This window comes from Pyxicephalus adspersus, chromosome 3 (genome assembly GCF_032062135.1).
Source record: "Pyxicephalus adspersus chromosome 3, UCB_Pads_2.0, whole genome shotgun sequence".
In the NCBI taxonomy this organism is placed as follows: Eukaryota; Metazoa; Chordata; class Amphibia; order Anura; family Pyxicephalidae; genus Pyxicephalus; species Pyxicephalus adspersus.
Window position 1 is genome coordinate 79,190,070 of NC_092860.1, and position 24,748 is coordinate 79,214,817.

The 24,748-nt window shown below is 38.5% G+C and overlaps 2 protein-coding genes across 5 annotated transcripts in view; one reads left to right on the forward strand and one right to left on the reverse strand.

Annotated features, from left to right (window-relative positions):
• Positions 1–252: 252 nt before the first annotated feature.
• Positions 253–16,127, forward strand: GRSF1 (G-rich RNA sequence binding factor 1). Its single transcript, XM_072405371.1, has 10 exons — positions 253–535; positions 3,959–4,112; positions 6,537–6,692; positions 7,338–7,526; positions 8,463–8,601; positions 8,732–8,913; positions 10,564–10,685; positions 11,629–11,767; positions 14,607–14,689; positions 15,559–16,127. The coding sequence occupies exons 1-9, from the start codon at positions 350–352 to the stop codon at positions 14,654–14,656; spliced, it is 1,317 nt and encodes a 438-aa protein (XP_072261472.1). The 5' UTR covers positions 253–349; the 3' UTR covers positions 14,657–14,689; positions 15,559–16,127.
• Positions 16,128–16,972: 845 nt separating this feature from the next.
• RUFY3 (RUN and FYVE domain containing 3) overlaps positions 16,973–24,748 on the reverse strand; it is a 56,192-nt gene continuing 48,416 nt past the window's right edge. For all 4 annotated transcript variants that reach the window (XM_072405375.1, XM_072405373.1, XM_072405376.1 and 1 more), the window contains exons 17-18: positions 24,310–24,384; positions 16,973–20,228 (exon numbers count right to left, since the gene is read on the reverse strand). In XM_072405375.1, the coding sequence (XP_072261476.1) occupies positions 20,085–20,228; positions 24,310–24,384 (219 nt within the window). In that variant the 3' untranslated portion in view covers positions 16,973–20,084. The remainder of the gene's footprint in view (positions 20,229–24,309; positions 24,385–24,748) is intronic.

Consider the following 24,748-nt stretch of genomic DNA (forward strand, 5'->3'; position numbering starts at 1 on the left):
ACAAAGTTAGCATAATAGCGTTGGACGCTTCGTACGACAAGGTCAGCTGATCACTACAATGTCACCATGACCTGATTCTCCACGTGAAGACACAAGCACCATGGGAGATGTAGTTCTAGGGGAGGCTCATACCTTTTCCTATTGGATGAGAGTATGGCAATGCACGCCGGGAAATGTAGTGTTCAGCCACTGTTCCCTGTCATTGGTTAGGGTCAGAGCAGGCTTGCTGGGACTTGTAGTTCGCGCAGTCGTGGTTGCTTGGTGATTGGCTGAGCCGCGAGAGGTGGCTGATGGGCCGTGTGGCCGTGCAGTTGGGATTCCGGCTGTGGTGGGTGCCCCGTTTCTCTGCATGGCAGCGAGTTGCAGAATCATCAGCGCCTCAATAGCTCAGCTGGTGCTGAGGGGCCGGGGAGCCGCGCTGCTGAGGAGAGGAGTGCCAAGGATACAGAGCTGCCTGGGAGCGCTTCCGGGGAGAGTGCGGGCCCCGGGGCTGGAGAGGCTGCACAGCGCTGCCCTCTACACCAGCAGCACGCAGGTAACCGAACCAGCAGGCCTCCTTCCATGCTGCCTGCCACATGCGCCCCACACAGCAGCAGCCTGACCTTATATGTAATCCCTATGGCTGATGGAAAGTCAGCCTGCCATGGCACCCCCCAACAGTGTCCTGACCGGCCTTCTGCTTCCAGTTTCCCTCACATTTAGTGTCAGTGATCGCTGAGAGAGGGGGAATCTTCATCAGCAGAGGCAGTAATGACAGATTCTATCTCTCCTCTGCTCCCAAAAATATCATAGCTGTCTGATGGCTAAACATGTGAATTGTATCCTGCTAATGCAGAGTGACATTCACCGGTGAAAGGGTCCTGCCATACATCACTCTCAAGGTTATATAGAGAGGACTGGCAGGATCTCTTCATTCTGCATGAATGGATGGAATTCATGAAGTGTGGGCAGATTTTTTCTAACTTGTAAAATGTTCTGACCTGTGCTGATCATCTGGTGATCCCTCCGGGGTATCGGCATCTTTCCATTATCCCTCTGGGCTATTACACTATACTGCTGTCCCCATACTCTATCCATCCTTATAACTCGCTAACCCCGCGGGGTTCTCCCCAGACCCTTTTAGCTGGGTGCACCACCCGGCACTTTTCAGCAACCACTCGGCTGTTGTAGGTGATTACGGATGAGTTGGGTCACAATACAGCGGCTGCCACCTGCCTGCAATTTCTTCCCACCCAGCTTGAAAGAATTTCTGGGTTGAGCACTGAACTGAATAATAATAAAGCCCAACTTTTATTATTTTTCTGATTATCCTCGATAAGAATGGCAGTGTGATTCACCAAGGTAATTCTGCAATGCAGCCCATCTGGCTATAGGAATGTATGGACATTTTCTGTGCCATAACCCTACATCAATGATCTAATGTACTGCAAATCTCATACATTCCTGATATCACAAAGCCTTTTATTGAAATGCTGTGTTCAACCCAGAATTTTTTTTAGGCAGGTGGCACCCCCTGTAACGTGAGCCGGCTGTTTTTGGGTGGTTACTGAAACGTGCCAGGTGGTGCTCCCTGCTGAAAGGGGCTGTGAGACCACTGAAATGCAAATGTAAACTTCTTTTTTAGTACTTTTTATAACCGCAATAACCTGCTTTTTATGATGACCTTCTTAATCAATACAGAACACAAAATGAAAGATAACTGGGCTACTATTGAAAACCTGTATCTAAACATGTTAATTGTCTGCTGTATCATTGATATACTATACACATGCAGATCGGGAAAGCCAGGGGAAGTCACAAGTCTTTTATTACTCAAGTTTGAAGCAAGAAAGCACAAAGGCATGCCATGTTTTGGCATTCACCTAACATTCACACCTGCCAAAAAGTCCTTTTTCAGACACTTCCTGTTGTAGGGTGATAGTGCTCTGTCTTTCTATCTCAGCTATGCTCCTGTGTTGTCATCTTGTCACACAATCTTCTGATAGAGACTACAAGTTGTAAGTTTCAGCTCAGATTGGGCCTGATTAAATAAAGCTTCCCAAGACTGGAGAATATAAACCAACATGGGAGAACCTAGGTAATATAGCAAGCCTGGAATTGATTTATTAAAAATAATTTGCTGTTCGCAGATGCTTTAGATCCTGGACTAGATCCATTCCAGTTTTGCTGGATAACCCAGGTTCACTCATGTTGGTTTATCTTCTCCAGTCTTGGGGACCTTTATTAAATCAGGCCCACTATGTGGAGACTAATTAGTGTTTTCACCTTAAAAAAACATCCAGTGACCAATAAATAAGCTGTGTATTTAAATTACAAAAAAATGTGCATGGTGGCTCACAGGTTAGAGCTGTCCTTTGCAGTGCTGGGTCCCAGGTTCAAATCTCGGGCAGGACACTATCTGCAAGATGTTTGCAGGTTCTCGCTGTTTTTGCGTGGGTTTCCTCCTACATCCTAAAACATACAGGTAGGATTATTGTCCCCCCCCAAAAAAAAGACCTTAGACTGTATTAAAAACATATGACTAGGGAAGGGACATTAGATTGTGAGCTTCTTTGAGAAACAGCTAGTGACATGACTGTGGACTTTGTAAAGTGCTGTGTAATAGGTCGGCCCTATATAAATACTGTGTACAGGTAGTCCCCAAGGTAAGGACATAGGGAGCATTTCTAGATGGGGCTTCCTAGTGCAGCATGGAGGCTTGATAGGGGGGCAGTTTGCATGACTTACAGAAGAAATCTTTAGCTAAACACAGCTGAGGTTGTGGGTGATCTTAGGGGGGGTGAGCTCTTTCTACAGCCTCTTGTAAAGCTAGGTACACACTTCCATTAATTATCGTTAGAAAATGAACGATTACGACCGATCAATGATTATGCACAATTATACTTGAACAATCGTATTGTGCACAATTCTGTACATGCTGTAACAATATGGTTGTTCAAATACTATACACCAATAGTGTACACACGCTAGATACGATTGTTTGAACGATGCAGCGAGTGACATGTAAAGGAGAAAGTGTATTGCAACGACTGTAACAACTGTACATTTGATAAATAATGAACGATCGTCGGCCAATCAGATCCGCCGTGATGGTCGTTCATTTCCAACGACAATCCTCGTTCGTCTGCATCGTTGGTCACCTTTTTTGAGAACAATGTGGGCGATCGGTCGTTCGTTTCCAACGATAATTATTGGAAGTGGGTATGCAGCTTAACTCTTTAATGACCAAGACAAACTGTAGTTGTTTCTTTTTGCATATCAAAGCACAGCCTGCTTCAGAAGTTAATAAATGTCTAGGCTCAATAAAGTTTTTTTTTTTTTTTTTTTTCTTCCTTGTGGTTACCTCACAGTGAGGATTTTATACAGTAACTGACACCATGCTGCCTAATATTATGTTGAGACAAACATCTGTCCTAATTACATTTATTAAAATAATGTACCTATTGCGACTTACATATTCAATTTAAGAACAAACCTACAGTTCCTATCTCGTATGTAACTCGGGGACTAGTTGTAATAATAATGTGAATTGTCTTCTTCAGACTTCCGAGCTTTACACTACATACATAGGCATATGATGAATGTGTAAGTCCTAAAACTCCATTGATCATTATTATGGTAGTTTATGTTCTATTGCTGATGTTTAGAAGTAAATGGCACATTTACATGATACCAGGGCCTGATTTCTGCTGAGGGTGGCACTGATTTGCTCACTACTGCCCCCAGTCATTCCTTATAGGTGGCCATAGGTATTACATTATGTGTAGTCCTCCAACCGCATGCATAGGGAAACCTTAACCACAACCTCACCTTACATGTAAAATAGCCCTAAATATTTTAGTTTTATTATTTTTCTAAGTTTGTAGTTGTTAGCCTTGAATCCTTTTTTTAATAAAAAAATTCTTACACACTGAACTTTCGGAGTAAATTATGCTAATCTGACTTTTTCCTTTGCTAGGACTTTGACGAGCCTAAAAGAGTTGATGTGTATCCTCCCTTACCAGAATATGATTCAAACCATATAACCAAACACCCAGAGAAGATGTTTATTGTGCGTGCTAGAGGGCTGCCTTGGTCTTGCACTGCAGAAGATGTGCTTACTTTTTTCTCTGGTAGGTTTTCTAATGTGTTCTGTTGTTGGATAATGCAAGAATATAGAAGGAGCCATCTAAACATGTGTCTGGTGTTTTATGTAGAAAGAAGCATTAGCCGCCTTGGCGGTATTCCTGAGTGTGGCTCGGGGTGAATTGTATAAACCAAAAGCATTATCCCCGAGCCACACTCACGGTATCATAAACAAAAATTACCCGCTCCCCTCAATCCAACGGCGACCTCCAGTGATCCCTGGCCGGCTTCTGCATCATATCCTAGGCTTGATCGTTGTAATGCATGAAGCATAGGTATGCTGGGGAGTCAAAAAAGTTTCACATTGCGATTGGTGGTCATGTTCTTTTTAATTTATTTGGCTCAATCGTTAAGCAAACTTAACTGAACGAGAGGGAAGCTACCAGGAAACTAATAAAGGAGAATAGAGTAGGAATTGGAGAAGCTAAATAAAGGGGAAAAAAGACAAAATGTTAAATGGAAAAGAATTTGGAGAGATCGCCATGGTTTTGTAAGGCCATGCATTACAACAATACTAATATTTCTTCAATTACATCATTAGGATGTTTGTAACAAGAAGTTGTGGTGGTCATGTGATAGATCTTCATTTGATGTTATTTACCGGGGTTAATCGTTCAGTCAGTTTTGGGGCTTTGGGTTTTGTGCCATCATCTCTATTGTAAGGCGGTAAAGGCCAAGAGAAGTTTTAGTACAATGGAGAAGGTGAAGTCAGGGGGCTCTAAAACTCTGAACAACATTTTATATATTTTATACATGCAATTATTTGTAATATGAAACAGGACCACTAGATGTGAGGGGAAAGATCCAGAATGTCAACATTTTCTAGTAGATGTGGCAAGAAAGGGTGCAGATGTGTTGGCACCCTGTTTTTACCTAGCTGTATATTTAAAATTATTTATTATCCCTAATTTTTGTATGTTTGGGATAAATACATGCTAAGGCTAGTACCTCATGTGACACCCATAAGAGTTTGTGACATTTAGTACCTTTTAAAAAGACCCTGTAACAAACTTTAAAAAGTGTAGGTACAAAAAGTTGTTTTTTTTCATTTGTAATGTGGCTAAAAAAAATTCCTAATAATTGACTTTTTTAGGAAAAGTCACTGCTTGCATAACCCTTCCCACTTGCACATCACACATGCTAGCCCGGCATCTTCACTATCATCTCTCTATATAATCTTTTATGTAGCTGCCAGGAAAGAAGAGTCAGCTGAGGCTGCCGACATCATGCCTACACAAGGAAAGTGTTTGCTTAAAATCAAATGTGTCCAATTAACGTATCTTACAGGAAGGTTGTTGTTGAAAAAGGCTCTTCTTTTATGTTGTGCTTATACAGTATTTGATGCTGTACAAAAAGTTTCATGTCATTATTAATTTAGGTGGTACACATGCTGTTTTTTTTTTTCTTGTGATGTTGTTCAGGCTTTTAAGTTATTATTATTCTATGGCAGCCTCTCTAACACAAAGGGACACCTGTTAACAATCTACTACAGTCCTAGTTTAAGGTATATTAATGTGAGGAGGGAGTACATATATAGATGAAAGAAATGAGGTTTGTTTGACATATATTATACCCAATACATCCATGAATTCTATAATAAAACTGCTTTTCAGTAATTGTATTAAAACCAAATAAATAAAAATAAAAAAATCAGCAACCAATTGCAGACAGACTGTAATGTTTTATCACAAAAATGATCAGTGCAGAAATGCCCACTTACATTTGTGATTGGTGGAGATGTGGTACTACTTTGTTCTTCCAAAGAGTGGACACCTTACACTGGTCCGCAGGAGAAGGCCGGCCTTACAGACAGCTGAGAAGAACATTGGTATTTAGGGTTACTTGTTTGAAAGCCAAAACCATGCTGATTACTCCAGGAACCCTAAGCAACGACTGGAGGCAAAAGTCAGGAATATGGGGTATGGGAAACAATCATTGCTGGAACAAAGTGGAAATTTATAGGTAACTTTCCCTTTATTTTCATCATTGTTCCAAAGTTTATAGGCAGTTAAAGGGCATGTAACTGCTAAACTACTCAACTACTGCTCTCCGATCTGTAAAGGATGGAAGCTAATCGTATCATATAAGATAAGAGCTCAGAGAGATCCTTGTGAGAATACAGGAAGTATGGAAAGGACACATGACGGCTCTGCATTTGACAACGACAACTGATTTTTTTCCCCCTTATAACACAGATGTAAAAATGCCTCCAGTGGTATATTCAAAAGATTTATTAAAACTCTGTTACAAAATATAGCTAACCATTTAATGTTTCACTGCACAAAGGCCTTATTGTAAATTCAGTCAGTGATGTTAAATAAGTATGTCTTTCTTTAATGTATTTTCAAAATTTTTATAATATTTATAGTCCTTTGATCAGTGGTTTGTTTGTTTGTTTATTTTCTCTTTAGAATGCAATATATGTAACGGTGTAGATGGAGTTCACTTCATCTTCAATAGAGATGGCAAACCAAGAGGAGATGCAATCATCGAATTGGAGTCAGTAGATGACTTAACAAAAGCTTTGGAACAGCACAAAAAGTACATGGGGCAACGCTATGTGGAAGGTAAGTGAACAACTACTCCATGGCTGACTAGTAAATACTTTTTTATGGCTGATTTCACACACTGGAGCAGAAAAGGAGATCTTCTATGTAGGAGATCTTCTCTCTAACGTTGATATTCACATGCAATTTCCTTCATTCTAAAACTTACATAACTATTGGAATGTAATTGGACAGTGCACACCAATCCTAAAACCTTTATCTATTTCAAGCAAACTGAGTGATCTAAATTGAGTTAGCAACCAACTGAACAATAGTTTCAGTCGGCAGTAAGGCGATTTTATTCAATGTTCAGCCAGCTGAAAACAGAACTACTGGCACAGAAGGACATCATTCTGTAGCTACATTTAGAAATGTGCAAACTGACCATGCCAGCATGGATCTTCTGTTCTTGGCATGATTAGAATGCTTCAGGAAGAGAAGGGAACTGGCTAAACAGATGCAACATGGATTTTTAAAAAATGAATAGATTTCATTTATAAGGTTAACATGCACATTTAGAGATCTCCAATTGTAAATATTTTCTTTTTTCAGTCTGTGTTTATTGCTTTTGTCTTTTGTGTTTATTTCAGTTGTGTTATATAAATCACTGTGTATGAATAGGAAAAATGTTGGCTACCCTTAATCACTCCCTTTTCTACAATTCAGTGTTTGAAATGAGCCATAAGGATGCAGAGTTACTACTACAAAGACTCCAGACTTCTACATCACCGACCAGGATGACCTCTGTGTCCCAGACATCACAGGCATTACCTGCTAGCCCAAGTGATGCCACAGTCAGGCTTCGTGGTCTGCCCTACAGCTGTACTGAGCAAGACATCATCAATTTCTTTTCAGGTGTTTTTTTGTTTTTTTTAGCTGATGTGATTTCTTTACTTTTTGGTTGGGTGTTCTGATAATATAGTATATTCAATGATGAGTCCTTGGAGAAATTCTAGCAATCACGGAATGTTTTTTTTTTTTTTCAGGATTTTTCAATTTTCTAACTAGTAGGAAATGATTTTTAGGAAATTCCAGGTTTTGGATCACCCAGGTTCCTCCTAGTCTATCTTCTACAGTCTTGTAGAGCTTTGTTAATACATGCTCAGAGTCTACATTTCTAAATGCATTGAGTAGCTGCCATGTGATTGGCTAATTAGATATTTACATTAACAAGCATTTGAACAGGTGTACCCAATATAGTGACCAGTGTTTTTGATCAGGTAAAGACTGTTCTCATTTTCTTTATATACTATTTTTTGAACTTTAGTGCCTCTAAGTAATTACTATATTGTTTTCTATTTAAGCTTTAGGGTTAAAAAATGTTTTATTTCTTTTACTTGGCTTGGATGGCCGTCATTGGCCAGTCGTTGTTCACTTTTTTTTTTTTGTTAGCAATTATCGGATGATCGGTTGTTAATCTTTTATTTCCAACGATAATTATTGCACGCGTGTATGTAGCCTAAATCAATAGAGAATATATTAGTATATATTTTAGTATAATACAAATAGTTTGAGTTGGAGTCAAGGGATTTATATACCAACTCCACAGCCCTGTATTGGACATAACCTTGCAAGGCAGAGATTTCCACTATATCCCTTGCTATTACATTGACCATGTGAGCTCTGACAGAAAATAACATTCTTAAAACTGTTTTTGAGCTCCAAGTTTACCAGAAATCTGATTTAGCTGACAGGTCAGGGTGTTTCTGTCTTTCACATTTGGCAGGAAGATGCAATGTTGTTTTTGTTTTTTTGTGCAAATTTTAGCATGGTATAATACTATCTTTACAGGACTGAGCATAGCAGATGAAGGCATAACTTTTATATTGGACCAGAGGGGACGTAAATCTGGGGAGGCATTTGTACAGTTTGTCTCACAAGAACATGCTGAACATGCACTTCTGAAGCACAAGCAGGAAATTGGTAGCAGGTAATATTAATGACATATTCTTTACCAAACTCAAAACTCTTGGCTTCCTTAGCACAGATGCGCATACTTCATTAATACTTTAATGCTTTTTTATTATTCCTCTCTATTACTATTATTTTTTCATTTGCAGATATATTGAGATATTTCCGAGCAGAAAAAGCGAAATTCAGAATGCTCATCAGAATTTTAGAAGAAGGAAAGCTGTTACATTCGCCCCAACCATGAAAGACTTTTATGAACCAGATATCTCTCTTAATAATGCCAGTAAAGATATTCATGCTGATGTAATTGCTGAAAATGATGACATTGATGGTAAGTTACTATATTTTCCTCTTGTACTGCCTCCTTTGGCTTGCCGAAATATAGGCAATATGCCTTGCTTTACTAACATTCTACTTTTTGCAAAATTGTGACTAGGTAACTCTAAAGCTACGTACACACGTCAGATTTTTATCGCCCGATAATCGGCATCGGCCAATTATCGGGCGAAAATCTGCCGTGTGTACAGTCGGTGTCGTCCATCGTCCGGACGACCGACCTGCCGGATCCACGGACGATGGACGACAGCCGATCGTAATGAAAGTGAAGGGAGAGCGCGCAGCAGGGTGCCGCTCCGTCGCTCTCCCCCTCCCCTCTCCATAGAGCATGAACGGTGTTGTATGTACAGCACCGTTCATGCATCGTGCACTCCCTTGTCGTTGGAAAGGATCGTGAAAGATCCTTTCCAACGACAAAAATTGGCAGTGTGTACGCAGCTTAATGCTTTGTACGATCTACTAGCTATGAAATCGGTACTCAAGCCAAATAAAAATGAACACTTTATTATATGTTTTAGTGTTCTCCACAGATAATTTATATGCATGGGAAAACCCTGTAGGCGAGTGGTCAAAAAGTGTTGTTACCATGGAAATCCAGTAAACCCTATAATTCTGTTTTCTACCACCCCCTATGCTTTGTTCCAACTAATACCCACCCTCTTAGTATTATGCATTGACTGTCCAGTGACCCAACTTTAGTGTAATCGATATGTATGTTAAATGGCGGTTAGTATTGAAATGTGTCGGGTTACAAGACGTTATACTAACACAAGCTAGGTGCTTTTGATGTCTAGTTAAACAATCCACTACCCATGATGCAACTAATGGGCTCTGGATAAATTTATTTAAAAACTGTATGTTTCTTTAATGACATATTTGTAAATATGATAATTTATCTATGAATATCCTTACAGTTAAAATACAGCAAAAAATGGTTAGATGTCCTTAGGTACGGCAAGTCCAGTTAGTTGAAGCATTTAGTAGTCTTTATACCCAACACGTTTCACATAACAATGCTTGTTCAGGGGATTAGGACAATGCTACCCGTTAGAATGTAAAAAAAAAACACAAAAGGAGGAGTCTAACGTGCAGGATGATCCTTACAATTGGGAAACATCTTTTCAGTGTTCAATAGTTCATATTTACCCCACATACAAGATCCGATGGAATTTAATTCTAAATGGAATAACTCAAATCCTTTTGTTATCATTATTTACATTCTACAGGCTGGCATTGTATTCCAAACACATATGGTATCAGGACTACTAAATAAATACATTTTAGTAAATATATTTACTAAGTAAATCTTTCTCACCACCTGATTCTTAATCTGAACCCAATAAAAAAATCTCGTACTTGTATGTGTAGAGAGATACAAGATTGTCATCCCTGCCTATGCCACTTCAAGGCTTAGGAACCGTGGGTCTGATTACTAGGCCCAAGCCCTGTTAGACTGTGTTGTAACGCAACAAGACATTTATTGAAAAATGTGTTTTCTAACATTTTCTCAGAAAAAGAATTGTAAGTGTATTACATGCTGAAACTATTCACCTTTTTGAACAGTTGTTTGAATGCTGTAGATTTAAACGGACAGCTCTTCCCTTTTGTCTTTTTCATTCATTGTAATAATTTGTTATTTGTTCAGAATATGTAAAGGAGATGTCTGGAAAGTGTATGGATTCTCAGGACTACGCAGTGGGATCACATGTCCATGATATTCACATTAGAGGGCTCCCATTCCATGTATCTGGACAAGATATCGCCAATGTAAGTTACTTCTGCCCTTATTAGAATTCATTAAATTTCCAAGCAAATGCCTGTATTTGACATACACTTATGTGATCACCTGCCAGTGATTTGCAACCTAAGTAAAAAATTGTAATTCCATAGCCAGGCAGTTGGCATGCAATTCCTGTTTTGCTTCTGCAGTTTTTTGTTACCTTGCTGTTTATTGGACAGTAAATCTGCACCATTACAGTGCTGCATCGTTGTCCACTCAGCAAGCAGGTGATGGGAAACCAGAAAAACTGAACCATGAAATAACAACACCTCTTCACTGACTATAGGTGTCACAGGGCAGTGTGGATCACAATACTAGCTAAAAGGTAAAATCATTCACTATTATCTCATCTATATAGTGGTCTGGTGTAATACTTTAGTCCTAATTAAACCTTGGAATTAAAAACATCCCCACCCTACTTAATGTACAGCGCTGCATAATATGTTGGCGCTAAAAACCTGATTATTATTATTTATTATTAATAATAATATGATAATATGTCAAGTGCATTAAAGTAAAAAGCGTTTGAATTCTTAGTTTGCATTCCGAAGCAGCCACAGAGTAGAAAAGCCTGTTTCCTCCCTGACCCTTGGCCCAACATTGATCTATAACTCGGCAATCAGGAAAGCAAATGTTCTGCACAAAATAAAGAGCTGTGGCTCTGACTCAGCAGGGAATTGTGTCAGATGTCTTTAGGGAGACCACTGCTTCCTTACAGAGGGTGAGGGTCCTCCGCAGCTTGCAATGGTTAAACCCTTCTAATCAGGCTGTGGCTGCAGAAAATAGGCTATATAACATGGAGCAGCTTTTCTTTTCATAAACCTGAAATGTGTGTAGGTAATTTTAATGGAGTATTTAACAGGGCTTTAAAGATAACATGTGCTGGGTAAAAATGTGTCACTGTCATGTATACCTGTTTTCTCCCTTTAGTTTTTCCATCCTGTCCGGCCTCTGAAGATTAATATTGAGTTCAGTGCAGATGCCGGAGGTACTTCTGGTGAAGCTGTTGTAAGATTTCTGACTCATGAGGATGCCATAGCGGCCATGGCCAAAAACAGATGTCACATCCGTAAGTTGATCTGCTATCATGAAAATGTTTACATGTATTACTAGGCATAATATTCTTTAACTTTATTTTTTTTCGTTTGTTTTGGTGTTGTATTTGTTCCCTCTATTTTATGAAAACAATCCTAAAGTTTTTTTTATACTGCTATTAGGTAGTTGCAAGTTACATACTTTGGCACAAAACATGCAAATATTTAAAATACATGTCGGTACTTCTGTTTTTATACCTAGATGCAGTTAACATGTGATGTCTTACATTCGAATGCTCCTTTTTTATTTTTTTAAAGATTTACTTTTTTGATAAACTGATAACTGTGGATATGTGGAATTCTTCAAAATCATTTGCTATTTGGTAGCAAATGTTTTAAAATCTAGACTAGATCCATCCCTGGTTTGCTGGATCACCCAGCTTCACTGATGAAAGTGTATCCTCTCCAGCCTTGGAGAGCTTTAATAAATCAGGGCCAAATTTTGGGAATGGTGGTCTTGGTTTTCAGCTGTCAGTTTACTTTTGATGGACAGTGATTACTTTACAGGGCAGTTATTAAAGTATGCCTGTTACGAGTAACATCTTTGTGCTGCCATGCTGGTAGGCATTTTATAATGCTAGTCACCAGGCTGTGTCTAGATTTAATACTTTAACATCCCTGGCGGTACTCCTGAGTGTGGCTCGGGTAATTTTCAGTACCAAAAGTGGAAACCCTGAGCCGCACTCAGAGTGGCATTTGTAAAGGGCTTACCTGGTCCCCACAAGCCCGCGGTGTCCTCAGGGGATGCCCTCCTGGGATCTGTGTCCCCTGGCCTTGCGTCCCCAGCGTGATAAATGGGACGTGTAAACGTGCGGCGGTGGTGCACTGGAGGGCGTGGTAGGAAATTTAAACAAATTACATTGCAACTAATTTCTATATGTTAAACAATGTACCGATTTGACATTCAAAAATTCTGACCTAATCAGCCAGCCAGGATAAAATGCTTGGGATCTTGCATCTGTTTTGTTTACATTACTGTATCCTAGAGCTTTGTCCAGTGCACTGCCTGCACTTTTACTGTATGTCCATTACCAGCCCTGACCTTTGACCACGTCTCCACCTGCCGCCAGCCCTGACCTCACCCTGGAAAGATGACCACGTCCATGGCTTCCAAAAGGCATCTCCAGTGCAAAACAGCGATCGAGCAATAGTTATTCAACGGGTAATTTGTCATCAGGCAGTGAAAGTGAAGACCGCAATGATTCTGTGATTGAGGTCATGAATGTGTGAGTTTGGTGCTCTATTGACCTGGGTGAGGGCTCAGGCAGTGCCCCCAAAATTCCCATTTACTCGAGGATCTGGTATGAAAGTAGACGTTAAACACGACGACCCCTTGGCATACTTACAATTGTTTCTGACCGATAAGGTTATTGAGAAGATAGTTACTGAGATAAACGGGTACGCAGAGCAACAATTAGCTGCTCCACACCGGATGTTTACAAGAAGCCGAATGTGGGAACCAGTGACCAAAGATGACATTTGGCTATTTCTGGGCTCAGTAAACTTTGCAAATAACAAAGAATTTGATGAAACTACTCATCATGCACCAAAACTAATGAAAATTTGAGAAGTATCTCAAATGATTCTAAAGAATTTCCAACAGAGCTATGTGCCAGAGAGAGACGTCAGCATAAATGAAAGTTTAATGGCTTACAAGGGGAGGCTCAGCTGGGTGCAACACATTGCATCAAAGAAACCACACTTTGGCGTAAAATCCTACATGCTGTGCAAACCGTCAACTGCTACATTTGGAATTCCGTCCTATACACTGGAAAAGGATCAAAATTAAATCCAAAATACAGCAACTATGGAATGGCAACATCTTCTGTTCTTTTACTCATTGAGCCATTGCTAAATCAGGGCTATTGCATCACAACCGACAACTTTTCTACTTCTCCTCAACTTTTGAGTTTCTTATGCAAAACAAAACAGATGCCCTGATGCTGAAGACTGGAGAAAAGGTTGCCTGGCAGAAAAGCAAAATAATGGCCCTGCAATAGCGTGACAAGCAAGATGTGTGCCTAATGAGTACAATTCAGAACGCCTCCACTGTTATGGTACGAACAAAAGGTGGGAAAGAAATCATGAAGCTACAAGTAGTGGTAGACACCATGGGAGGTGTCGACAGAGCTGATCAAGCAATGACATTCTACCCAGGAATGAGGAAACGGCAAAAGAAGATACAAGAAGATCTTCAGGCACCTTGTTGGGCAATCCTTGTGGAATGCCTACATTCTGTTCAGACGAAAGAGTGACAAGCCTGTGAGTCATTCTGACATAATTTGGAAAGTTTCCATATGTATCTTCGTGAACCACCGAACACCAATCAATGGTTGTGAATAGACCTGGAAAATTTTTCATACTTGGGATGTCTACTAGACCAATTTGCAGTGTCTAGTAATTTAACAATATTATTGCATCCTTTGGACAGATTTCAGTGTTTGAAATAATTAAATTATGAAATTTAATATTATTATATTATCTTTTTTTATAGTTAATATTTATTATATTAAACATTATGATTTCGTGTTTCAAACTTTATCATACCTGGCATGTCTACTAGACCCTTGTTTGGACAGATTTCCGTTATTCCGAAGAATTACAAGCCTACTATATAAAACAAAAAAATTCCATGCAAAACAATGTACCACTTTGACATTTAAAAATACTGACATAATCAGACCGCCAGCGAGGTTAAATTGGTTTGGACCTACTTTTAATGCCTTTTACTAATTCTATTACATGATCAGTGATATTTAATTAGGAATACTTTGTTAAGCTGTGATAAGAACAATTATTTTTTTTTCCCCCTAGAACAAGGATATTTAGAACTTTTCCTGAATTCCTCACCAGATGCTAAATGAAGTCTCCATGTTGTTAGTGTTGGTGTGTTAAAGGTAAGGTTAACTGAAGAGACAAGGGTCTTCTTTCGGTCTGCTTTAAACAAGGGATGTTATTTTCAGCTGCTACCACTTGAAGTTGCCTGGGGAAACCATGTTTAAAACTCAACTTCTACAGTCACCGTTCATCCCTCTTTTGTGTGATAACCCTGTATGACCTACAATAGTGGGTTCAGTGCTGCAGCTTTATAAACACTGATATCAACCTGCTGTGCTTGGGGGGTTGATTACATGCAGAACCTGCCTTCACTACTAGTTTTGGTGTCACATGTTTGAAAGGTGGCTGTATGTTGCTATAGCCTAGTGTTGGTGTATATGATAAGCAGCAGAAGTTTCATGGCTTACAAGCATAAGCAACGTTATTCATCTTCTGTCATGGCTGGATCAAGTTTATCCTTATTACAGTTTTACCTGCAGTAGCTTTGTCAAATTATTTCTGGTGTTTGGAAGTTCAAGAGGTACCCAAAAAAATTATGGTGTAATTGGGCACTATTAGCACCAAAGTGTCCACTCCTTCATAATGGTTAAAAATGTGATTTAGAATAAAATAACACAATATGAGCTCAGATTTGGCTCCCATTGCAATCTCTGCCTCTCTCTCTTTATAATCACTCCTAGAAAAATTAACAAGCATTACAATATATAATTTTTCTCCTAATTTGTTTCTTAAAAGTTATTATGAATTTAAAAAAACAATCCTTTATAATAATCTTAGTTTGGGTATTTTATATAACATTATAACTAGGTCAGTTATACCATTATAACTAGGCACAGGACCAGCTACAAAAAAACATATTTATATTCCCCTATTTGTCTACTAACAATTTTTTGTGTTATTTTAACAAATATTTTTCTTTCTATTGCAGGGCAAAGCAAGAATGATTTCTCCACATCCCATCTGACTTGTGTCTATCAGCCTGGAATCTTTGTATCTGTATACATAGGTGGTCACCTGTGGAAAACAATAAATGGTACTAGTTCAGCAGGAAATCATTCTGTGTAGTACAAACTTATTAATGGAAAACAGCATTTCGGGCACAGTGGATGAACTATTGTAAACCAGCCTTTTTGTTGCATTAAAGTGCCTACGGTAATGCAGAGAAATGTGTCTTTTAACATAAGGCTTCCTGCTGGAATATTGAGAAATCAAACCAGTGGAAAGGAATTGGTGAGCGAACAAAATTCTAGATTTATACAGGAGTTTATACATTGTGGAGGAACCTTGTTTTAGTTAAGGAAAGGACGCTGGTAAGAAGCACAGTGGGAAGTCAGTGTTTTATTTCTTGCTTATTTGAGAACACCACATGGTGGATCTGTTCCTTGCATATTTAATGTGCATTTAATTCTAAATGTATTAAAAGCTGTTCCATTAAATTCAATGTTTCTTTTGGTATGGAAAGGGATTTAACAGAATAAACTTTTCTGTTGTCTAGAACTAGATCTGATGTCTTTTGTCCTTGTGTGGATAATGGTCATGTTGTCTAGTTATAATATTTCATTCTCAGTAAGACAAAGAGACAACCTACCAAATAAGGAACTGGGGTGTTCTGAGACCTGGGACTATGTAATTCTGCAAGGATTCTCTCCCCCCCCCCCTTTTTTTGGGGAAAAACAAATACAGGTGACCATGTGGTGAGTCCCATCCAGCTATTAGTCGCCACTGTTCTTGGTGTCTACAATCCACCTCCCCAGTCCTACAGACTTCTTCAGCATTTTAAATAAGCATTAACATTTATATTTTAGAATAGGGTAAGTTCCTTCAAGATGCAGGGACTGGTTGGAACAGCAAAGTAACTGTTCTATTTATGTGGTTTAGATACTGAACGATTTATTTTTATGGTGTTTGACACTACAGTCTTCTAATATGGAAAACGTGATTCCCAAACCAGTTCCCTGGAATTGCTCACTATCCTCCTGCTCACACAGAATGATTCAGTTTTTGGTCAATAGGATCAAAGAAAGGACGTGCTGTGTAAAAAATTTTTACAGCTGAGGAACCCCCATGTTACAGTGATGCCACAAAGATGGCAACTATTTGGTTTCACTAGCAATTGAATGGAATGGCAGAAGAGCAAAGAGATGTGACACTGAGTGGAGCAAGGAGAGAGCCGGTTGTTTTGACCAATACAGCCCCCAATAGGTGTATGGCCTAGATATTCTTTTGAAATGTAATAAATGGTAGAAGTAAATTGTTTCTTTTAAGCAAATAGGATGATAAAATACCTACATGCTTTGCACAACCAATGAACTACACACAGAACAGAAGAGCCGAACATTCCACTGATTACAACAGGTTCATATTTACTTACACAATATTTAAATTGTCATTTTAATAACATTTTCAAAGTATACAATTTGTAGTATTGCCATACATTATAAATATATACAGCAACTCTTCCAGCGGCTTTCAAAATAGCAGCATTAGAGGGGTCAACATCACTCCTCATCAATGAACAAAAAAAAAATGAAATTCCATCCAATTTATGTCTCATTAAAGCCGAAGTAAAGCCTCCTATTTGCTGAGGATATGGCAATCTTAGATCTGCAGTTACCATAATGCTTACATGTGATCAGATATGACTGCAGGCATTGGAAGACTTGGTTGGGAGCTGATCCAAGCAGACTATAACCATCATCACCATAGCCATGCCTTGAATGTAGAATACACTTAGCATGTGGAGGTAGAAAGATGTAGATGAAAACACTCCACAACACAGTGGTAGGTTTGATTTAAGATTTAAATGCCTCCCATTAAGTATTTCTAATTTGAGAAAACGTTAATTGGTGGGTTAAGGGGGAAAAAAATACAATTTATACTCTCTGGTCAGTACATTACTTATACCATTAAACTAAGACTTATAAGACAATATAAAATGAGACTTCCAGTCAAAATGGTCATTTGTTTTGTCATTGATCTCTGACAATTGCATCCCTCAAAATTTACAGAGGCATCTAAAGCAAAGATACATTCCTCCATGACTTGGACAAACAAATATTGTGGTCTAATAATATGACTAATAAAAGAATGACCTAGATCTGATCAATGCTCCGGAAATAAGTTTACCTTATCCACAAGCCTGTAGAGGAAAAACTGCGTGCGCTACCAACAGCCATCCAGAAACTGCTCTTAAAGAATGCTGCAAAAATGACTTTCTTTGAATTGAAATGCTTTTCATGATTAAGCTCATTTTGGTTCCTGGTAACAGTGGAACATGCATGTAAACATCAGCAAAACTGCTTAAAATTGCAAGTCTTGTTGTGCATAAGAGCTCTTTAATAAGAGATTTGGCCCCTTAAATTTTAAAATTCCAGTATAATCCATTGAAACCCCTTAATTATAGGTTTTGCCAGACATTATAGCAAATACTGAAATCTCTATTCCCAATATGCTATTAGGACTTCACAGAGATATACATTTGGTAATTAAAAATCAGCCTTTGACGGGTGCATCTTTCTTAGTAATAATGAGAGCATAATGTCTCACTTCCAGAGAATTTTGTCCTATTTGATGACTTACGGGGCCGACCTATAGCTTATCTATAGAACACAATCGTTTTAAAATTCCCAAGCTTTCTATCCAGGGCCTGTCCACAAATTTTAGGGAACATGCAAGCTATTGTTGACCCACCAATCTCCAGATGGCATAAGATATTTGTAAGACTTGAACAAATGAACATATTTTCCATCACTTGCTGCTTACAATTGCCTTTACCTAAAAAAAATTCCTCCCCCCCATTTCTAACTAAATTAGTGCAAGAGCTGGCCCAAACATTTTTTTTATACTATGTTGTTCGCCCCCTCTCATTATGCAATACAAATCTATGTTAAAAAAAATGACCAGTTCTCCCCCAACTACAAAACTAAAATGTCCACTTAAGATACAAACAAAATACCCCCAATCCCGTGCAGGCTGAAGTGAATGTCTGCATTCCTTTCCCTATCCCACACCTCCTCCTAATACATCACTTTTTTTACTCTTTTGCGTCCACTTCCTTTTCCTCTAGGTCTCTCCACCCTATTAGAAATAGGATCTAAATCAGATCTACACCTACAATGGGCTTCACAAAGTGCACTTTAAATAAAGAATTTACAATATGAAAATAAATGTTTTAATGTATCGCTACACTAAGCAACGGAATGTTATTTTTTTTTGTATAGAGGCCAACAACACAGATTAGGCCACAACAACTTTACTGGCCAAAATCTGAATGCATTGTTTAGGTCCTAACGTGGTGTAACTGATCAGACTGACCAAAAGTGTACAAGAGTGTTCAGACTTTTCTATTTAGCTACATTCTGACTTTTACACATTTTGATCAGGACATCAGCTTGCTAGTACCTAAAAGCTATAAAAATAAAAAACACTACTTACCCTTTACTTCTGCTGAGCTCCCGACCCCTCCACACCTGCCCTCAATCCGGTCCCACATCGTCCTGGCGAAGCGCTGGGTACCCCTTTCTTCTAGCTAAATCAACAGCAGTGCACACCCATGAGATCCAGCGTCAAATCCCGCTGCACAACAACAACAAAAAAGTGCCAACCTAATCATGCGTGACATTGGCACTTTTTTTTAATGCCTAGAAAAGCACCACCTGTGCATACCTGCTCTCGGGTATGCGCAGAGGGAGTAGCCTGAAGCATCCTGAATACCGGTCATAAATATCCTAGGAGGCTTTGAGCGCTCATTCAAAAAGGGGAGGGGCTTCCCTTAAAAAAACCATAGGAGGGACAAGCAAATTTTTACCTTACATAAACAAGGTATCTACCTTTTTATATGAAGTAAAAATGTTGCTGATAAGCAGACAACTAAACCTGAAGACAATAAAATAAGACAGTTATTGTATTTTGTTTTTTAAACGAATATACATCTAACACAATTAGAACATATATACCACTGTCTACGGCTGCTTTACCTTCTGAATCTTATTTGTAAGCAGGCATTGTGTCAAGTTCAGACACTGTTGTCAGTGCACCTCCTCATCAAAAAGGTAGCATTTTTGTTACTGTTACATGTCATGCCAGCTGTGCTTTTTAACATGACAGATGTAAATGTGCTTGTTGGTGTATATGGGGCTAAATGTGCTAAATAATTGTTTTCTCGGCCTGTGGTTTTCATTTGCATCAAGGTTTAAGTCCAATTGTGGCAACAAAGAGCACCAATTTATTTACAAGACTGAGCAGCAATTCTAAAATTATACAGCTACACTTTGCTACAGGCACTATGTTTGCCAGACCTGTCAAAGCACATTCCAGTTTTTCACATGCAAAATAATGGAGTTCTTCTGAATGGGAAATTGTTGATTACTTGGTAGACTTTAGCTTCTTAAGTGTGCAATAGATGCCATGAGAGCAGCATATCTCATACAATGTCAGTTTTTTCAGCGTATCCTTTTAGGATGGACTGCTACAATACTGCTGTATCAGTGTCTGATGACAGAGGTTACACACTCGCTCTGGATTGATAGAAGAAGGAAGAGGGATTTCATTGGATGAACATGTTGAGCAGAAGATCCCGCCACAGTTCTTGCACTCATTCTGCGATGCAAAAGAAAAAAAAAATAATGTTAAATAGTATCATTTTTGTTCTTAATAAACTCTAAGATTAATGCAGATAAAATATACAGTGCTATCTATGCAAACCACTTCATAAACAATGACAAAAAGCGACAACACTGTGCTACAGACTCTATTCGAGTAGACGTTTTGTTGATTACTTTGTTTTCACCTTAAGATGTCCTCAGTCTCCTAGGATAATGCCCAGCTTTACAGTGAGTGCAGGGTGTCATGGACCCAAGGAGCATTTTGTAATCACAGTAAAAAGATGAAGTTTACTGGTCATTGGCTGAAGGAGTATAAAACGAAAGTTTTGACTTTCTAATGTTGACCCATGCCATAGTGATGAGAAGTGCAGATTTAATTAAAGTGGAACTATAGACAATAAAGTGAACCATTGCTGACTGGTTTTCATTTATTTATGTGCAGAGGAGACACTTTGGGGTGTTCCTAAAAATTATTCCTGTCAATTCTGAAAGTTTGCTGACTAACGTTCAATTTGCTATACATTTCTCAAGTCTGTGCCTAATAAAACAATGACTTGTTCCGCCAACTAGTGGGAAATTGTCAAAAGTGCACAGTTGTCACAATCTTCTAATATAGGAAGAAATCCAGGTCTAATTGACGGGACTAATTTAGAAACATACTCCTTTATGTCCCTTCTGCATAACAAGCACCTATTCTACCTGCAATATTTCTCACATGCCCTGGTACCAGAATTAATTATTTACAGTTCACATGTGAAGGTGTTTTATCAACCTGGGCTGGCCAATCAAGATCTCAAAAGATGCCAAGACCCAAAGTCAGTTTCAGCAACGGAGCTTGTGTATGTTGCATCGCTGAAGGTAAAGCAAGTACAGTCCTGCTTTTACAGAGCTACATTAAATCAAATATGTGTAAACTTTAGTAAAATTGCCTGCGTGCTTAGGAATTGTCACTAACCAGTACCAATAATGGTGTGCAAAACTCATTAATATTTCAGGCCTATTTACATGTGTTTGCTGCTGCACATTGCAATAATGAACATGTAATCCCAATGAATTTCATGTTCAGAATAGCATCTCCACATGTTAAGGCAACTCAGTTCAATGTATGTGCATTGCTGCACACCACAAAGCAAAGTAAAACACTACCTCATGCTGGAGTGATTAGAAGTTGTGCATGTTTTACCTATTTTGGTGCAACCGCAGCCCATCAACCTCAGTTGTTGACAAATTAGGGCATAATAAACAGAACAACTGACAATGAGATTTTGGAGCAGCAAACTTCTGTTCTGCAGATGGAAGTTTAAGACCATATTAGATTCTCAATAGTAGAATGATCAAATATGGTTTTTTTATAAAAGATTTAGGATAAAAACAGACAATACGAGTAAATTCCTCAAAATGGAATGAACAGAGGTTTGTGCAACACCCGGCGCAAAATGCATTCTCACAGAGTCCTTAGTCTGAAGGAAAAAGGTATCTATAAAAATAAAATAAGTAGTGAGGATAAAATGAATACCCTGCAGTTTTTGGGAATTGCATTTTAAAATGATTAGATAGTCCAAAGGCCTACAATGATGAATGTTTGAATATAACATGGAAACATCCAATGTCAACCAAAAGAGACTAAAGCAGTGTATCTCGACCTTCCCAACCTTTTAACATGGGGGGGGGCATTGAAATAACTTTCAGGTCTTCAGGTAGAATGTTTCTTACATTGCTGGCCAGTGGAAAGCATGTCACACCTACAGATCCCAAAAAGATCATTGGTATCTGATAAACTGACCTGAGAGTCACAAACTTCATTGATCAAGGAACCCCTAACAACCTCTGGATAAACCCCTAGGGCTCCACAGAACCCTGGTTGAGAAACACTTCATATAAAGGTTTTTAAACAAACCACTGGAGACGATGGTCATTATACTTAGGCATGTCTGAGGTGAGAGAATTATTTCTGAAATTATAGGAAGTGTTTTCCCTAGACCAAATCTACTGGGCAGATCACTCTGCAATTTTCCCTTTCCACCCGGCTAGATGGCTGATATCACACAGCCCTTCAGTCCAGGCTCAGCCCCTGCTTTGTGCAAAGAGCTGTCAGTGAGTCAGGCTAGCCTGACAGCTCTGCTCAGAAGATTGGGAAGATGTAAATGCATTGTTTCTTTTGCTTATCTTTATCCCTCTCACTCCCAAATCGGCCAGCAGAACTGACAAGCTGCCGATCTCACTGAAAGTTTGTTACAGGTCAGATCATTAACTATTACGACAGAAGAGTCCTGGTGCACCAAGGTGTAGGTTTGCTGTTTAGAGGCAGGCTCAGACCTTCAGTGGAAGCCAGAAATCCTGCTCAGCCCCCTGTGACAGACACCTTGCTAGCTACTAGGCACTTACACCGCAGCCTCACAGCCAATCTGAACACAGGCTAAGGTATGGTTCACATCCTAAATACTTCTCGCAAAAAAAAAAGAAATCAAGAGCGTTTTACTGCCCCAGCCATCTATACACACAAATTGCATTGGTTCATCAACCAATGCAATTTTGTTATGCTGTCTTAAAACCAAACCATTCTATACTTCCACCAGTATTTATAAACAAGCAACAAAAAGATGCATTTTATATTACATATTATAATGTTGGCCTCTACTTTATCACATTAGAGTTACTTTTCCTTTTGGTAGCTTTAATGCATATTTTATTTTTTCATTCCTATTTTATAGTAATTGTCCAAATACATATCAACCACCTCAATGCTAACCATAAAAGCATTTTCAATTAACATTGCCAAGTTTCCTTAAATAAAAACAAACATACAAAATGCTGTCCGTAAGTTGCCTTGATCCTGTTTATTTTTGCAATTAAAAGCTAGGTACAGCCAAAGAATAGCTGTGTTTTTGGCCATAAGAGGTAAAGCCATCGGTTTAGTTCTAAGCAATCAGAGACAACCTAAGATTTTTAACCTGCACTACAAAAATAACACTTGGATTCTGTTGCTTCCCCTGGAAAATTCACCCTATTGGTTGTAATTGAAGAGTGCTACACTAGTATTTCTGTACTTTTCCTGTGATTGACTGTAGAGTGTTCAGAATGTTACACAGATAGACTCTGAATAAAAATGTGGTAGTGATAAAAATACACGTATTAAACAGCACTGTTTTTAAAAATAACACAGTATAAATTAGGAGAATGTATGCTGGCGCTATATAACTCCTGTTTTATAATATTAACCTCCCAACCGTTAAGCCCGAACTTTTCTGTGCTAAAAAAAGTTGCAATTATCGTTAACCCCGAACTTTTCTCACTATATTAAAATCCCCACTTACCTGGTCCCGCTGATCATCCAGCGTCGTTCTCGTTCCAGAGCCGGGTGATCTCTGAAACAAGAAGCCGGCCGGCTTTTTTTTCCTCCTTTTTTTTCAGAGAGGCTTCTGTCTGCGTGCGTGATGACGTCGGCGCGTGTGCGGGAAATTCAAATTCAAACTCATTCATTCATTTTGTATTGGATTGAATACAAACTCCTGTATCCAATCCAATACAAAATAATTAAAAATAAATACAAAGTATGTATTTTGTATTGGATTGGATACAGGAGTTTGTATTCTATCCAATACAAAATGAGAGTTTGAATTTTGTTCTCATTTTGTATTGGATTGAATACAAACTCCTGTATCCAATCCAATACAAAATAATTAAAAATAAATACAAAGTATTTTGTCTATAGGTATGTGACGTTGGACACTAGGGAGGTGTTTTAGAAAAATTTATTACTATACAGTATACCAAATTATCGCATTTTCAGTATTTTTCATTTATTTATGTATTCTTGTTTAAGCTGAATTTTGTGTTTTTCCATTAATTTTATTAAAAGTAATTTTTTTTTTTTACATGATTGTGTGTTTCAAACATTTTTTATATTCAATATATCTACTAGACCCCTATTCGGACATATTTCTGTAAGTTACAGGTCTACAATTTAAAAAAAAAAATTTCATGACCTGTAACGCTTTTGGTACAGAAATCTAGACATCAGTGTCACGCCCAGGTGGTTAATATTAATAATAATAATAATAATAATAATAATGTACCTTAGTAAGCAATATACTGGATTCTTCTCGGCAAAGCTGGCACATCTGAAGGACCTTTTTTTCATTGTCTTCACCCTAATGAGAGATTTAAATCTTATTTTCACGTCAGATAATATTTTCACCATAACATATTAAGAAATGTAAAACTGATGTGTTATAACTGAGTTGTCAGTCTTTGTTTACACTAGGTGGACATTGCTTGTCATTCTGGAAAGTAGATGTCAGGTTTTCTCCAGAAGAATAATGCTAGTTTGTTCTGCAGTCTTGATGGTATCAAATGTCCCTGTTAAAATCTCAGTCCATGTGAAATTAATATTTCCGTTGTAGGCAGATGCTAAAATGCTGGAATCTCTGTGCCTGTACACTTACAGTGATCATTAGGAAGGGATCACTTTTGGGTATAGAATAATACTGGAACAGACACTCGTGGAGTCAAAAA

Excerpts from the sequence above, each read along its gene's own strand:
- GRSF1 (XM_072405371.1), top strand. The coding sequence starts at position 350 with ATGGCAGCGAGTTGCAGAATCATCAGCGCCTCAATAGCTCAGCTGGTG. Across the intron at positions 536-3,958 it reads TCTACACCAGCAGCACGCAG|GACTTTGACGAGCCTAAAAG; the intron begins GTAACCGAACCA and ends TTCCTTTGCTAG. Across the intron at positions 4,113-6,536 it reads TGTGCTTACTTTTTTCTCTG|AATGCAATATATGTAACGGT; the intron begins GTAGGTTTTCTA and ends TTTTCTCTTTAG.